The sequence below is a fragment of the Hylobates moloch genome, unplaced genomic scaffold (assembly GCF_009828535.3).
Source record: "Hylobates moloch isolate HMO894 unplaced genomic scaffold, HMol_V3 SCAFFOLD_15, whole genome shotgun sequence".
NCBI lineage: Eukaryota > Metazoa > Chordata > Mammalia > Primates > Hylobatidae > Hylobates > Hylobates moloch.
Window position 1 is genome coordinate 92,049,917 of NW_026652290.1, and position 14,575 is coordinate 92,064,491.

The 14,575-nt window shown below is 60.9% G+C and overlaps 1 protein-coding gene across 2 annotated transcripts; it reads right to left on the bottom strand.

The window, feature by feature from the left end:
- Nucleotides 1-988: 988 nt before the first annotated feature.
- On the bottom strand, nucleotides 989-14,549 carry NKPD1 (NTPase KAP family P-loop domain containing 1). 2 transcript variants are annotated; one of them, XM_032177495.2, is made up of 5 exons: nucleotides 14,163-14,549; nucleotides 11,778-11,936; nucleotides 10,360-10,815; nucleotides 7,841-7,972; nucleotides 989-5,865 (listed from the first exon to the last, which is right to left on the bottom strand). In XM_032177495.2, exons 1-5 carry the CDS (start codon nucleotides 14,164-14,166, stop codon nucleotides 4,034-4,036), a joined length of 2,583 nt encoding a protein of 860 aa, XP_032033386.1. In that variant the 5' UTR covers nucleotides 14,167-14,549; the 3' UTR covers nucleotides 989-4,033. The 2 variants fall into 2 exon arrangements, with proteins under 2 accessions (XP_032033386.1, XP_032033389.1); XM_032177498.2 differs by lacking the exon at nucleotides 10,360-10,815 and having other exon boundaries at nucleotides 990-5,865.
- Between the last annotated feature and the right edge of the window lie 26 nt (nucleotides 14,550-14,575).

Sequence of the window (14,575 nt, forward strand, 5' to 3'; positions counted from 1 at the left end):
AATTACTGAACGAGCATTTCTGGGCCACCCATCCCCTTCTTTCCCATGTGGGAGGCTGACATGGATGGAGGTGTTGTGGTGACATCACAAGAACCACAGTCGCAGGCTGGAGCCCTGGTGTCATTCAGCTCCTGCGCACACCAGCAAGTCCCCCCTGCCCCCAGCCACCCTGGCGTCTGGGAGGAACACCTTAGGAGCCCACTGCTGGTTTACTGTTTGGTCCCTTGCACCTGTAAGTGTCCTAACTGCTCCCCAGGTCAGCCATGGTTAGGACTCTTATTTGGGCGAGGGACTTAGGGAGGCTATACAGAACAGCCGCCAGCAGCCCGCAGCACCCTTCCCATCCCTGCACAGCCAGCTTGTCCCCAGCTCTGCTAATGTGCGATGTGGCCATCGGTGAAGGGAAGAAGGGGCCCCCTCCTGGCCACCGTGGATCCAGCCCGTCTGGGTGAGGCCGGGGCATGTGAGGCGTTTGCATCATGGTACTGAGAGACCTCTGTCCTTCACCTGGTTTGGGTCAGCACAGTGCCCCAAAGATCTTCAGAGGCCCTTGGTCAATATTAGCCATTGCTCATGGTCTCAGCCTCCGTGGAGGCAGCTGTGTTGGGGTCTCACCCAGCTCCTTGGCCGTCTGCCTCCCCACCCCATGTGGGGTAGGGGAGGGGAGGGACAGGGATCCTCTTCCCAGCCTGTCCCTTGATTTGCTTTCACTAAATTGAGCTTGGAGTGAGGAACTGGGCCTTTCCTACTGTTGGGGGTTGAATTGTGTCTCCCCCAAAAAAAGATGTTTATTTATTTATTTATTTTTTGAGATGGAGTCTCGCTCTGTTGCCAGGTTGGAGTGCAGTGGCGCAATCTCGGCTTACTGCAACCTCCGCCTCCCGGGTTCAAGCAATTCTCCTGCCTTAGCCTCCTGAGTAGCTGGGAGTACAGGCGTGCACCACCACGCCCAGCTAATTTTTGTACTTTTAGTAGAGACGGGGTTTCTTTCATTTTTTTATTTTTTATTTTTTTGAGACGGAGTCTCGCTCTGTCACCCAGGCTGGAGTGCAGTGGCGCGATCTCTGCTCACTGCAAGCTCCGCCTCCCGGGTTCACGCCATTCTCCTACCTCAGCCTCTCCGAGTAGCTGGGACTACAGGCGCCCGCCACCACGCCCGGCTAATTTTTTGTATTTTTAGTAGAGACGGGGTTTCACCGTGGTCTCGATCTCCTGACCTCGTGATCCGCCCGTCTCGGCCTCCCAAAGTGCTGGGATTACAGGCGTGAGCCACTGCGCCTGGCCAAAAAAAGATGTTTAAAGTCCTTACCTCCAGTACCCCAGAATGTGAGCTCACTTAGAAATAGGGTTTTTACAAAGGTAATCAAGTTTTAACTCATTTTAATGAGGTCATTCGGGTGGGCTCTGCTGCAGTCTGATTGGTGTCCTTATTAAAAGCATTTGGGCACAGGGAGACTGCCACGTGAAGACAGAGGATGGGGTGATGCCTTTGCAAGCCAGGGAATGCAGAGATGGCCAGCAATGCACCAGGAGTGGGGATCAGGCACAGAGAGCCCCCCCTTCATCTGGAACTTTTAGCCTCCAGAAGCGAGAGACGATACATTTGTCCTTCAAAGGCACGTGGTCTGTTAGACTGTGTTAGAGCAGCTCTAGAAACCATAGCCGTTATCACAACACCCCAGCCTGCCGCGCTCCTGATTTTCTGAAGGGTCCCAGATTGAGGGATGGAGGCTGAGAGGATCCCCCTTGCCATCTTGTCTTCCCCTTCCCTTCAGCCACCCAAGTGTCACCCGAGCTTGTCACGTTTTGGTAGCCTTTGCTGAAGACGTAGGGGGTCTGTTTCATGCAAGATCTCAGTGTCCTAACAGGAGATGTTTATTGTCACATGTGGATGTTCAGAGTGGCAGGCAGCTCTTCACCAAGTTATTCCTGGACCCAGGCCCCTTTGAAGCTCTTAGGGCTCTGTTGCTCCCCAGGGCCTCAAGGGTCCCGGATCAAGCGGGCAGATGGGGGAAGGGAGTGGAGGAGGGAAACCTGCTCCCTAACTCATTGCTGGGAAAAGCGCACAGGTCAGCTGTGCTCCCTTTTTGTTGGTGACAACTGGTCCCATGGCCTTACACAGGTGCAAGTTCTCATAGCAGCTCCACGTGAAGATACAGTGGCCAACAGTTTGGCCACAGCTTGTACTACGTAACAGAGGCTGCGGCTTTTTTTTTTTTTTTCAGTCAGGGTCTTGCTGTGTCACCCAGGCTGGAGTGCAGTGGCACCATCTTGGCTCACTCCAGCCACCACCTCCCGGGTTCAAGTGATTCTCGCACCTCAGCCTCCTGAGTAGCTGGGATCACAGGCGTGCACCACCATGCCCGGCTAATCTTTTTGTATTTTTATTGGAGACAGGGTTTCACCGTGTTGGCCAGGCTGATGCAGCTTCTTACTGAGGCAAGGGGGGCTTCAGTCCTGCCCCCACCTCCAGCCAAGTCCACACGTTAGCGTCTCTCACAGCACCCCACTCCTGGTAACAGGAGTGAAGATTTATTTTCAGCTTGGATTCCAGGGGGTAAGAAACAAACCCAACTGAAACTGGCTTAAGGGAGGCTACAGGGATATATTGACCCCAGCCACACATCTACAGAAACAGACTTAACGGTGTCACAAGGCCCCATCCTTCTCCCTCGAAGGCCAGCTCTCCCTGACTGCTGGGAAACAGCTCCCAGGAGGTCCAGGCGTATCCTACCAGCTTAGCCAGTCCAGGAATGGGAAACAGCACCTCTGCTTGCTCAGCCCCAGCGAAGATCATGGAGGGCTCCCATTGACCTGCATGCACCTGTGACAATTGCTGTGGCCAGAGAACTCCAGTGCTGCAGCCAGACCTGGATGCCATGCCCAGCCTTGGAGCTAAAGAACTGTGAGGTCAGTGACCCCAGTCCCATGACCTGAGGGTGGGTGCCTTTGCAGAGCTCTCAGTTTCCTCGGAGACTGTCCCCTCCACCAGCCTCAGGGCCCTGGCTCAGAAGCCACACCCTCAGCCTCATCCCAGGGTATGTTCAGTGTTGGCCCTTGTGGCCCCTGCCGGCACACACTCGGAACTGGGCCAGGCACCCCAGGGCCTGAGCGTGTGGCTGAACATTTGACCAGTGAGGAATCAGGAACTGCCCAGAGGAGTGACACCCACCCCCAGCCCAGGGCTCTGCCCAGAGGGAAGGTGGGGAGCCCTAGTGTAACCCCTCCTGGCTGGCTGTGGCCTGGGCCTTGTATGTCCCCATCGCTGCCCAACTTCCCTGTCCTCATCAGAGGGCTGATGCAGTGGCTTCAGTGTCAGTGGCTAACCAGTGGCCCTGGAGTGACTCGTAAGGCAGGTACCCTGTGGACAGTTATTTGTCTGGGGAGGTTAGTGCCATCCACCTCAGCTGGCTGAGGTGCCAGCGAGGTCTAATTAACCCATTACGTTGAGAATGGAGCCACTCTAGGGGTGGAGCAGCCTGCTGAGGTCACCGAGGTCACCCTCAGAAATGCCAGCCCCTGCCCTACTCACAGAGGGGCAAGCTAGGGCATGGGGACAAGGACTGGGATTCCCTGAGGCCTGGGCGCTCCATGTTGCCTGAGTCAACCCGGCCCATCCACCTGTCATCTCTGCAGCCTCACCCACCACCCCCACAGCCTCTCCTGCCACAGAGATGCCAGACGAGGAGGCCAGCATGGTGCAGAGGAGGAAGTGGGCTTAGCAGGACGGGGCAGGCCTGGTCCCTGGTCAGATCGGGATGCGGAGAGCAACTGGGGGCTCTCAACACCTCCATTTATTGCATGTATACCCTGACTTCCTCACTGGTCCTTCTGTGCCTGCTCTCATGCTGGCACCGGCTGGTGGCCCCACTCCTTGGAGGCTATGTCCACAGCTCTGGCTCAGGTTCACCTGGGGGTGTGGGCCTCACAGGGCTCATTCGGACCCTGGGCTGCGGCCCCAGCCCAGCCCCCTATTCCCCCATCTGGGCAGATGGAGGAACCCTTGCCTTCTGCTGCCCGCCAAGTCCTCCATTCAAGGCCCACCTGGGCTGGATTGCTCTGGACGGAAGAGCGCACAGGCCACCGGCCATAGCTTGCCCCTGTGGGCCAAGTCCCCAGCGTGGTGGCCTTTGCCGGCTTGCCCTGAGGCACGGCCCGACGGGGGCGCCCTGGAGGCGCTGTTGGCCCGGTGGGCAGTGTGGGGGGCATCGCGGGCAGGGGACTTGGGCGGGCTGGGCGGCTTGAGCTTGCTGACGGCTCGGATGAGACCCATGCGCCGGCGGATGGAGTGGTCCAGGTTGACCGTGCAGCTCAGCAGGCTCTGCGCCTCTGTCACGGTGAAGGGGAAGTCGGCGCCCAGGAAGCGTTCGAAGAGCTCGGGGTCGCCGTCCAGGTCTAGCACGTTCTGCAACGCCTTGGTCATGGTGTGCAGCTCGCGGCTGTTGTCGCGGAAAACGTCCCAGAGGCGCGCGCGGCCCTCGGGCGCGCCCCCGGTCTGCTGCCGGTCCTCCAGGCACTGCAGCGCCCAGCTCAGGCGGCACGGCCACTGGTTGGCGAGCACCACCCACGCCACCGCCTGGCGCGGCGTGGGTCCCCCAAAGTCCCCGTGCAGCTGCTGCAGCAGGCGCACGGTGATGGGCACGGTGTTGACGATGCGCCGCATGGACACCACGTTGTCGGGCACGTACTCGTAGAGGCAGTCGCGCTCGTCGTGAAGGCAGAAGAGCGCCTCCTGGATGCGCCGCGCCGCCTCGGCGTCGACGCGGCCCTGCCCGCGCTTCGTCCCCGCCTGCGCCTGCACCGCCAGCAGCTGCGTGCTCTCGCCCCCGGCGTCCCCCGGCAGCCACGGCTTGCGCGTGATCTCGCGGTACAACAGGTCGTCGCGGCTCTGCACCGCATCGTGCAGGAACTGCAGCTTGGTGCGGCGGCCCATAATGGGCACAGAGAAGGGCAGCGTGACCGTGCGGTTGAGGAAGAGGTAGCCATTGTCGGCTGTGCCCTTCATGTTGCCCGCGCTCTCTAGGCACGCGGCAAGGATGCTGGGGTCCACGACCAGGATGAAGATGAAGGGCGCGTGGCTCTCGGACAGCAGTGTGTTGATGGCGTTGAGCACGCCCACCGCGCGCTCCGGGTAGCACGTGTCCAGCCCGGTGACCTCCAGCACCACGCGCAGCCTGCGCCGCTGGTAGATCTCCAGGAAGCACAGGAAGTCGGTGAGCAGTTCCACCTCCTTCTTCACCTCGCACATGAAGCCCAGCTGGCTGCCGAACTTTTCACGCGACACCAGCCGCTCGATCTTCTTGCGCTGGCTTATGAACAGGTGCTTGCCCACCGAGTACACGGCCATGAGCAGCCCCGAACCCGACAGTGTGGTGGCCGCGCCGCCAAACACCTTGAGCAGGCTGCCGTTCGGGCTGCTGTGGCCCAGCGCGTGGCCGCCCAGCGACAAGTAGAGCAGCCCCACGCCCAGGCCCAGCGCCGCCAGCAGCGCCAGCAGCCCCAGGCACACGCGGCGCCGACAATGCCACTCGCTCTGGCAGCAGTCCTGCCTGGTGGCCGGCTTGTTGCCCAGCACTGAGTACACGCTGAAGGGCAGTGCGCCATAGTGGTGGCGGATGCCCTCGCACAACGTGGTCACCAGGCCGGCCCACAGCTTGTCGGCGCCCTCGTACTGCCAGGCGCTAAAGCGGATGAAAAGGAACTGCACGTTCCTGCGCCGCAGGTGCACCTCGGTGATGATGGGCTGCAGGAACACCAGGTACCACAGTAGCTGCGGGACGCCCCAGCCGCTCACTGCACGCGGCCGCCACTGCACGTGCTGCAGCTCCTCGCTCTCGCGCTGCGCCGCCTCCTGCTGCATCAGCGCTGCGAAAAGGGAACCCGGGAGCCGCGTGAGCCGCAGACCCGCCGGGGTGGGCAGGGCTTAGTACGGGCAGGGCGGAGCGCTCCTGGGCGAGGAGCGCCCAGCAGAGGCGAGGGGCTGGAAGCGAGCCGCGGCCGCTACTTAAAGAGCTGGAAACCGGTGCAGAAGCGGGGGCGTGGAGAGGCCTGGAGCCGGGCTAGGACCGGAAGCGGTCTGAAGGCCAGGCTGTGGGGTCGGGATGGGCAGAGGTAGAGCCGGCAGAGGAGAGACGATGGGAGGGGGCAAAAACAGATACGAGGAAGAGCCAGGGCTGGGCAAGGGGCTGGAGGCGGGGCGAGGGTGTGGAGGGCACCGGGAAGGTTCTGAGAGTGGGACAGGGGACAAGTGGCCGGTGTAAGGGATGAATGAATAAGATGCTGAGGACAAGCTATGCTAGGCAGCAGGATACAGCCTTGGTCTTATCTTCCTGACTTACTGCTCCTCCTGCAGGAAGCCCTCCCTGATCCCCAGGCTGGGTCGGGGGCCCTCAGCCATTCCTACTCTGGGTCATCACTGTCTGAGGACAAGTCTCTCTCCCCTGCTGGACTGTGAGCTGGAAGGGCAGGGTCCTGCTTGTCTTGGTCACCACTGTGTCCCCTGGGCACCAGAAGGTGCCTGGAGTGCCTGAACAATAGATAATGAGAAATCTGAGGTCACAGAGTGAATGAGCGGGAGTGTCTACAGCACCCAGCAGGAGTAGGGACTCTCCGTTCTTTATATCCTCATCTTTTCTCCTCCCGGGACCCTGTGACAACACAGGACAGGACAGTGAGTGCTCAGTGGACAGTCAGTACAGGAACGAAAGGCTGTTGGGCCTGCACCAGGGCTGGACACACGGAGGAGGAACGTCAGTCCCAGCCCCTCTGGCCACACGTGGGGCTGAGGTCTGAGCTCCAGCAGGGCTTGATCGAGATCAAAGCTGCTGGGGAGGCTGGTCGGGGTGAGTCACGCCTGTGATCTCAGCACTTGTTGGGAGGCCGAGGTGGGCGGATCACATGAGGTCAGGAATTCAAGACCAGCATGGCCAACACGGTGAAACCCCATCGCTACTAAAAATACAAAAATTAGCCGGGCTTGGTGGTGGGCACCTGTAGTCCCAGCTACTTGGGAGGTGGAGGCTGCATTGAGTTGAGACTGCGCCACTGCACTCCAGCCTGGGCGACAGAGTGAGACTCCATAAAAAAAAAAAAAAGACTGGGTGCAGTGGCTCACGTGTAATCCCAGCACTTTGGGAGGCCGAGGCGGATCACATGAGGTCAAGAGATCGAGACCATCTGGCCAACATGGTGAAACCCCGTCTCTACTAAAAATACAAAAAATTAGCTGGGCGTGGTGGCAAGCGCCTGTAGTCCTAGCTACTTGGGAGGCTGAGGCAGGAGAGTTGCTTGAACCCGGGTGGCGGAGGTTGCAGTGAGCCAAGATCGCACCATTGCATTCCAGCCTGGAGACAGGGCAAGATTCCGTCTCAAAAAAAAAAAAAAAGCTGCTAGGGAACCTGGCGGGTTCCAGTTCATGTTTTCAGTTGGCATCTATATATCAGGTACCTTTTGACCACCAAGCCCTAAGAGGTGGGTCTGGGTGGCACAGAGGCAGTAGGGGCTTGGCAGGAGCCTGCAGCCTCAATAAAGAGCCTGGGCTTTCTGCCTCAGGTGCTGGGGAGCATGGAAGGCACCAAGCACGGGACAGACTGGGTCAGATCTGTCCTTCAGAAAGAGTCCTTGGAGTGGATTTGGTGGCAGAAGCAGGGAAGGGTAAAACTTGGGGGCAGCCAGGAGGCCAGAGAAGCAGAGCCCAGGATAGAGGCATGGGCTTGGGGAAGGCCTGGGCTGGGGCAGGCTGGCCACAGGGGTTGGGGGATCTGGGGGAAGCCTGGAGCTGGGCGGGGACCAGAGGCCCTGTTTCTCATCCTCCCCCCAACAAACACACACAGTTCCTCACCCGTGATCTTGTCCAGCATCATGTGCAGGCGGCAGCCAAAAGGGGCATAGAAACCCACGGTCACAGGGACCGGCACGTGGCAGAGTGTCTTGGCCAGGCAGCTGCAGTAGACGTCATCCTCTGTCAGGATGTCTGGTGGTTGGGGGTGGGAACACTTGAGTCAGGGCCACTGGCCAGGCACCACCCTCCTCCCATCTGCCCTCCCTGGCACCCTGTGCAAAGGGGACTCAGGTGAAACCCTGCAGTAGAGGTTTCTGTGGTCATCAGTGGCCCCCACCTCCAGGGTGAGCTGTGCCCCTTTGGGTCCCACCAGGCTGAGGCTGGGAGGCTGGAATCCCCCCAGCCACACACCAGAGGCTAAGGCTGCGGGAAGTCAGCTTTCCTGGCCCTAGGTCACCAGGCTTGCTTGGTCACTAGCCTATGATTCCCCTGGGAAAATCCCAAAGGCCTTTCTTTGGGATACAAGGCCCTCGGATGCCAAGACACCACTTTCCATCATCAGCAGGACTCCAGGCCACTCCTGCCTGCTCTGCTGGCCCAGCCAGAGCATGGAGAGGCCCTGGACCGCAGGCTCCTCCCACCTTCCTGTCCATCATGCCGGCAAGTCACTAATCCCACCTGAGCCCAGGCTTGGGAGATGACCAGACTGGAGCTCCAGTCCCGACCCCACCGCCTTTGTCTGCAGACCTCAGGGAGAGCCACCTCTGAGAGGCTCAGTTCCCTCTGAAGAGTGGGGCAGCAGAGACACCAGGGAGCAGGAATGCCAAAGGGTCTGGCCAGCGCTGGGCCCTTGGTCAATGTCTTGGTCTCCAGTGCCCATTTAGGACCCTGGGGACCAGACACTGGCACTACAGCGTCCACTCTGCAGAGGGCACCCTGTCCCCCAGTGAGGGTTGCTTCTCGGACCTGGAAATGGGGTATCAAAAAGGTAGGGTTCAGTCTTGGGGGGGCACATGGGGCCAGCCTTGTGATGCACAGTGGGGGGTAACAGCCACTTTCAGAGAGGTCTGGTGGGCTGTAGGAAATGGGCCATGCCTGGCGGCAGAGCCAGGAGGCCAGGAAGCAGACTCAGGAGTAGGTCTACTGAGGTGTGGGCCAGGTGGGTCTAATTCCAGCTCTGCCAGATCACTGGGTGGCTCCACCTCATCCACCCTCTATTTCCCTGTATGTGAAATAGACATCGTAGCCCTGAGGCTCTGGTGACAGGGCTGTGCCCGACCTAAAGTCCCTGTTGCTCTTTCAATCCAGACCTAGAAACCCAGCCGTCTCCACCTCTGCTGCCGCCACTCCGGCTAGGCTGCCAGCACCTCTTGCCTGGATTTTTGCAATCTCCTGCTCCCTGAGCCACCTGCTTCCGTCCTCCTCCCATAGCCCATTCTCCTGGGGATCATCAGCTCACGTCCATCCTTGGCTCCAAAGCCTCCTGTGGCTCCTGCCTCCTTTAGGGCAAAAGCCGAAGTACTTGCTGGCCCTATCTTTTGTAGGTACAGGGCACAACTATGCTGCCCAGGCTGGTCTGGAACTCCTGGCCTCAAGCAATCCTCAGCCTTCCAAACTATTGGGATTACAGGCATGAGCCAGTGCGCCCCGCAATACTTTTTTTTTTTTTTTTTTTGAGACAGTCTCGCTCTGTTGCCGAGGCTGGAGTGCAGTGGTGTGATCTTGGCTCATTGCAACCTCCACCTCCTGGTTTCAAGTGATTCTCATGCCTCAGCCTCCTGAGTAACTGGGATTACAGGCACTGGCCACCATGCCCAGCTAATTTTTGTAGAGATAGGGTTGTACCATGTTGGCCAGGCTGGTCTCAAACCCCTGACCTCAAGTAATCCACCAGCTTCAGCCTCCCAAAGTGCTGGGATTACAGGCATGAGCCACTGCACTTGGCCTCCCAGCCACTTTTAAATTTCCATGTTTCCTGTACCTGCCCCAGGCTGCAATGCAACGTGAGCCCCATGAAGACAAGAGATGTGTTGATCCTGCTCCCCACTGTGCCCCTAGAACAGGGTCTGGCACGCTCAGGGTGCTGGATACCTAGTCGTGGAGTGAATGAGGGAGGGAGAGAGCAAGCAAGTGGGTCCTCCCATTACTGACCTTTGCTCTCCGTTCCCCAGGCTACTCTCTAGCTGTGTCTCCCCAACGCCAGAGCCGGCCAACAACCCAGGGCTCACCATCCCTGCCCCATGTACCCTGTAGCCTGTTGGGCCAGAGGAGGGGGCTGAGAAGAGACCAGAGCAGAGCCAGGGTGTTGGCAGAAGGAAAGGGGAAAGGAGAGGGAGGCCTTCACTGCCTGGCCCAGGATGGAGGCACCGGGGCAGGCCTGGCCTGGAAGCCTTGGACCCCAACAGGCAAAGCTGAGGCAGCCAGCCTGAGCCCCAGGGCCAGGGACGCACCCCTCCTAGATAGGGAGCAGGGTGTGGATGAAGAGGTCTGGTGCAAGATGCTAGCAGGGAGCGAGGGGAGCAGGTGGGAAGTGAGGCGGCAGGAGCGAGGAGGGCCCCCAAGAAGGCCAGGGTGAGCACCGGAGCTGTAGGCAGTGAAGGAGCCACAGGCCGCTGGGGCGGGCAGGGGCCGGGCATCAGTGGGCTTGCTGGGCTTCAGGAGGACGCCAGCCGTGGAGGGTAGAGCTGGGCCACTCCTGGCCATGGCTGGTGCGGTAGTGGGTAAGGTGGGCGCCTGAGGGGCGCTGGCAGGTTCCTTGGGGACAGTGGAGGTTGCAGGCAGCCCCTTCTGGGCTTCGTGAATGGGGCAGAGCCGCTGCCGCAGGGGGCTGGAAGGTGAGGGCTGGGGCTGGGGCTGGGGCTGCCGCTGGGGCTGCCGCTGCTGCTGCAGGACGGAGGGCAGGAGGCCCTGGCGCCAGCCACTGCCACCCACTTGGTGGCTGTAGTAGGCCAGCTGCCAGTGTGACTGGGGGGAAGGCTGACAGGGCCCATGGGCTCGGAGGGCCGCTGAGTCCTGGCGCCACTGATGACAGCATCCTGGAAGGAAGGAAGTGGGGGTGACTGGGCCTGTGTCCCCAACCCCTGGAGGCACCGGCACAAGCCAGACCAAGTCTTCAGGCAGAACCTGGGGGCCAGAGTATTCTTGGGAGCCCCAGAAACTCCTCAAAAAGTCAGATTATGTGCGGGGGAGGTATGGGCAGGGGAGGGACCCGGGGTCTGTGCTGTCCCATGGCGGGGGAGCAGGGAAGGTGCAGGCTTGGACTTCAGCTGGGGGCAGAGAGAGGACGCCTGAGGCTGGGGCTTCACTGGAGGCTGGTGCCTGCCACAGCAGATTCCTGGATCCCTGGGGGGCGCCCCCAGTGCAGGGGTCAGGGAAACTGAGAGGATCCATTGGGAGCTGGCCCTGGCTGGCCCAGGGAGGCCGGAGTGATGGGTGGTGGCGTGGCGAGGGGTAGGCCAGGGATTTGGATGGGGGGGGCGGACCTTGTCCCCAGCTCAGGCCAGGGTGGCAGGAAGGTTGGTGACCTGGGAAGCTCCAGCCCTCGCCCTAGCCCGGAGGAGGCTGAATCAGCCCCAGTGGGAGGGCACTACCCCCTCCCCACCCTGAACAAGATCACCTATGGTCACCACCAGAAACTGGGCCCACCCTCATCCAGACATGTTCAGTAGCAGGGGGCTCCCTCTCCTACCCCTCACTCCCAGCACACTGCTCCCCTCCAGGCTGGGGGCCATCCACACAGGCCTGGGGGTTTGGAGAAGGGGAAGGGCAGAGCAGGTGGCCCCTGCTTCCATCTCCAGACCAGGCTCCTATCTTTGGGCCCCCAGGCCCTGTGGTCCCGGTCCTGGGTCCTGGCCCTGCTGCTATGCAGATGCCTCTGGGTGGAGTGCAAGTGGCTTTTCTCTCCTGGGGATGGTGGCTCCCCTTCTGTTCCTCCATTCACTCCGGCTCCCTCACAGGCCTCTGTGGGCCATCACCCGCCCCCAAATTGAACCTGTACCTTTTTGGTGCCCCAACTCTGGGTCCCAGTAGTGCCCGTTGGGGCTCTGGGCATCCTTGGCGAAGTGGACTTTGTAATGTTTGCGCATGGCAGCCGGGCAGCTGGGTGCTGGGGGCCTGTTCCTGAGGCAGGAGGGAGCACACAGGCTCGGTGTAGCCTCTGGGGCACGAACAGCAGAGAGCTGAGGTCAGGGTCCCTGCCCTGCCCGACAGCTCGAACAGGGGAAAGGCCAAGTCCCAGATGCTGGGCTCCTAGGTCACTTGGGAGGAGGGGGTAGAGGTGGCCTTCAGGGTACAGTGAGGGGCAGGATGAGGAGGGATGGCCAGAGGAAGGAACGGAGAACCGCTAGGGGTGGCTAGGGACTAATTTGAGGCTGGGTGTTGGGAAGCCCCTGGGAGTTTCCAAGAGGCTAGGACACTGGGGAGTGCTGAGCAGACATGGGCTGGGGAAATAGGCGGTCCGGTGTGGTGGCTGAGTGACACAAGGGGTCATTAAAGTGTGGGCACTGTGGGAGGCTGGCACGCTTTGGAAGGACATGGAGCTAGTGAGGTGAGCTGGAGGGCAGATGAGAAGCAGGGTGAGTGAAAATCAGAGCTGGGTACCTGTGGGCATTGAATGATACGGTGGAGGGGGAAATTGTGAGGGAGCAATGAAATTGCAGTGGTCCAATTTGGGGAGAGGCTCAGCAAACTCGGGCAAGATGGGTGTGCCACATTTCAAATGTGAAGAGCCGAAAGCAGGACAGGGAAGGATGCTGTGTGGGGGACAGGGATGGGGAAAGGCTGAGGGGCAGAGGAAACTGGGGTGCTGAGGGTTGGTAGCCTGCCCACCACTCCCCACCCCCAGTCCCAGTCCCACTCGTACCTGACGGCGGCCTCACGGCCCCAGCTGCCTGCCCCACGAGCTGCTGCCACACCAGCCAGGACTGTCAGCGCAGGCCCATCCAGATGGAGGCCCCAGCCCAGCGCCCGCCCGACCGGTTTGCCCGCCTGTCCCCGCCCCTTCCCCAGCGCCTGCCTGTCCCGGTGCTCTCTGTTCTCGAGGACTGGGACTCGACTGGACTCAGTCTTGTGTCCCCATCCCTGGTAAGGAACGGAGATACATCCCACAGCACTGCCTGAGTCTCCTTAAGGCAGCCACAGGCCCAAGCACTTCTGCTGGTGTGGGGGGGACAGGGAGCTGGGATGCCAGCTCCTCCGTGGCCCAGGTATGTGACCTTGGGCAGGTGACTTCACTCTCCGAGCCTTGGCTTCCTTATTGCTGAGTGGGCACCTGCCTCTCATGGTTGTCACAAGGGAGGCACTGGGTGGGAGTCCCCTCAGCTCAGGGCCTGGCGCGCCTGACCCAAGGCTGTGCTGACCCATTTACCTGGCGCTGCTCTAAATGGATGTCCACAGGACGAGGGCAACAGCACACACATCAAGCCTTGTTACACCCTAGCCCCATCTTCATCTCCACCACCCAGGGGCCCAGGTGTGATGCCCACTTCACAGATGAGGACACTGAGGCCCAGAGAAGTGAAGTCCTTGGCCCCAGGGCGCACAGAGGCAGAGCAGGGATTTGGAAGCAGACAGTGGTTGCTACTCCCAGGCTCGCCAAGGTTGTCTCCTGCCCTCGGGGCCAGCACTCAGTGACTGTCTCCCCACAGAAGCCCTCTGAGGGGTGAGGGCCAGGGAAAGGCTGGGCAGGAGACGCCCTGAAGGCCCCTCGGCTCTCTGGGGCCCTGGCTCCCTGTGGCTGCTGGCGTAACGGGGTCAACAGTTGCTTCCCTGACAGACGGAGTGCTCCAATGGGGATGGGGGAGGCAGCCCCAGAACAGTGCCCAGGACAAGATAAAGGGAACCCACCCAGCCCTGGGTTCTGCCCAGGTGACCAAACACTGCTCCCTACGGCCAGAGCCAGGGCCCTTCCTGCGACCTGGGACCCACTGTCTCCTCCCCCACCCTTCAAGCTGGTTGCTCTGGGAAGGTTCCTCCCTGGCCCACCAGGGAGGCGGAGCTGGCATCTGAGCGTGGGTACATCTGCAGTGGACCTCTGTGCCAACCCCCCACACCCCCGGCCCGAACATGAAGTGTGGCCCAATATAAAGGAGCCATCTCTGCAGGATGAGGTTGCCCCAGGCTGGGAGCATAGCGGCCAGGAGGCTGCTGGACACTAGGGGGAGCAGGCATTTGGGGAGTGGGCCAGGCAGGGACAGCACTGCAGAGGCAGACACAGGACACTACACTCAGCCAGGTGGACAAGGAAGGGGTGACCCAGGCAGGGGCTGACAGGGTGACTGGACCCCACTCTACAGGGGAGTTTCTTTAGCAAGGGTCCCCTTTCTCATCCCATTTGGGGCTCACCCCCAGCCTCGGTGAGGAGCTCTGAGGCTGGGGCACTTACCCATGTCAGGCAGCGGGCGGCGAAGCCCAGGAGTTCCCAGATGCTACAGATGCGAGCGGGGTGGGAGGGGGCAGCATAAGGGCCACTCTGCCCAGGGATGGATAGCAGGAGTGCGTAGGGGCCGCATGTGTCCACGGGGGTGTCTGGCCTCCCCCTACCCCATGCATCCCCAGCCCTGGCAGCCCCAGCCTGTCTTGGCCTACACTCTGGGCACTCCCAGCCCTGCTCCCCAGGAAGACGCTCCATTCCGTGCACATCGTCGGGCAGAAGGCAGCCCTAGACTTGTTGACTTGGCAGAGATGCCAGTAAGGCCGCCCGTGCTGGAGGCCAGCATCCCTCTGCCAGGAGCACGGGGAGGGAGGGAGGAGGACCTGGCAGGAGAGGGAGGGTCTGAGGGGCATGGGAGCCAGAGA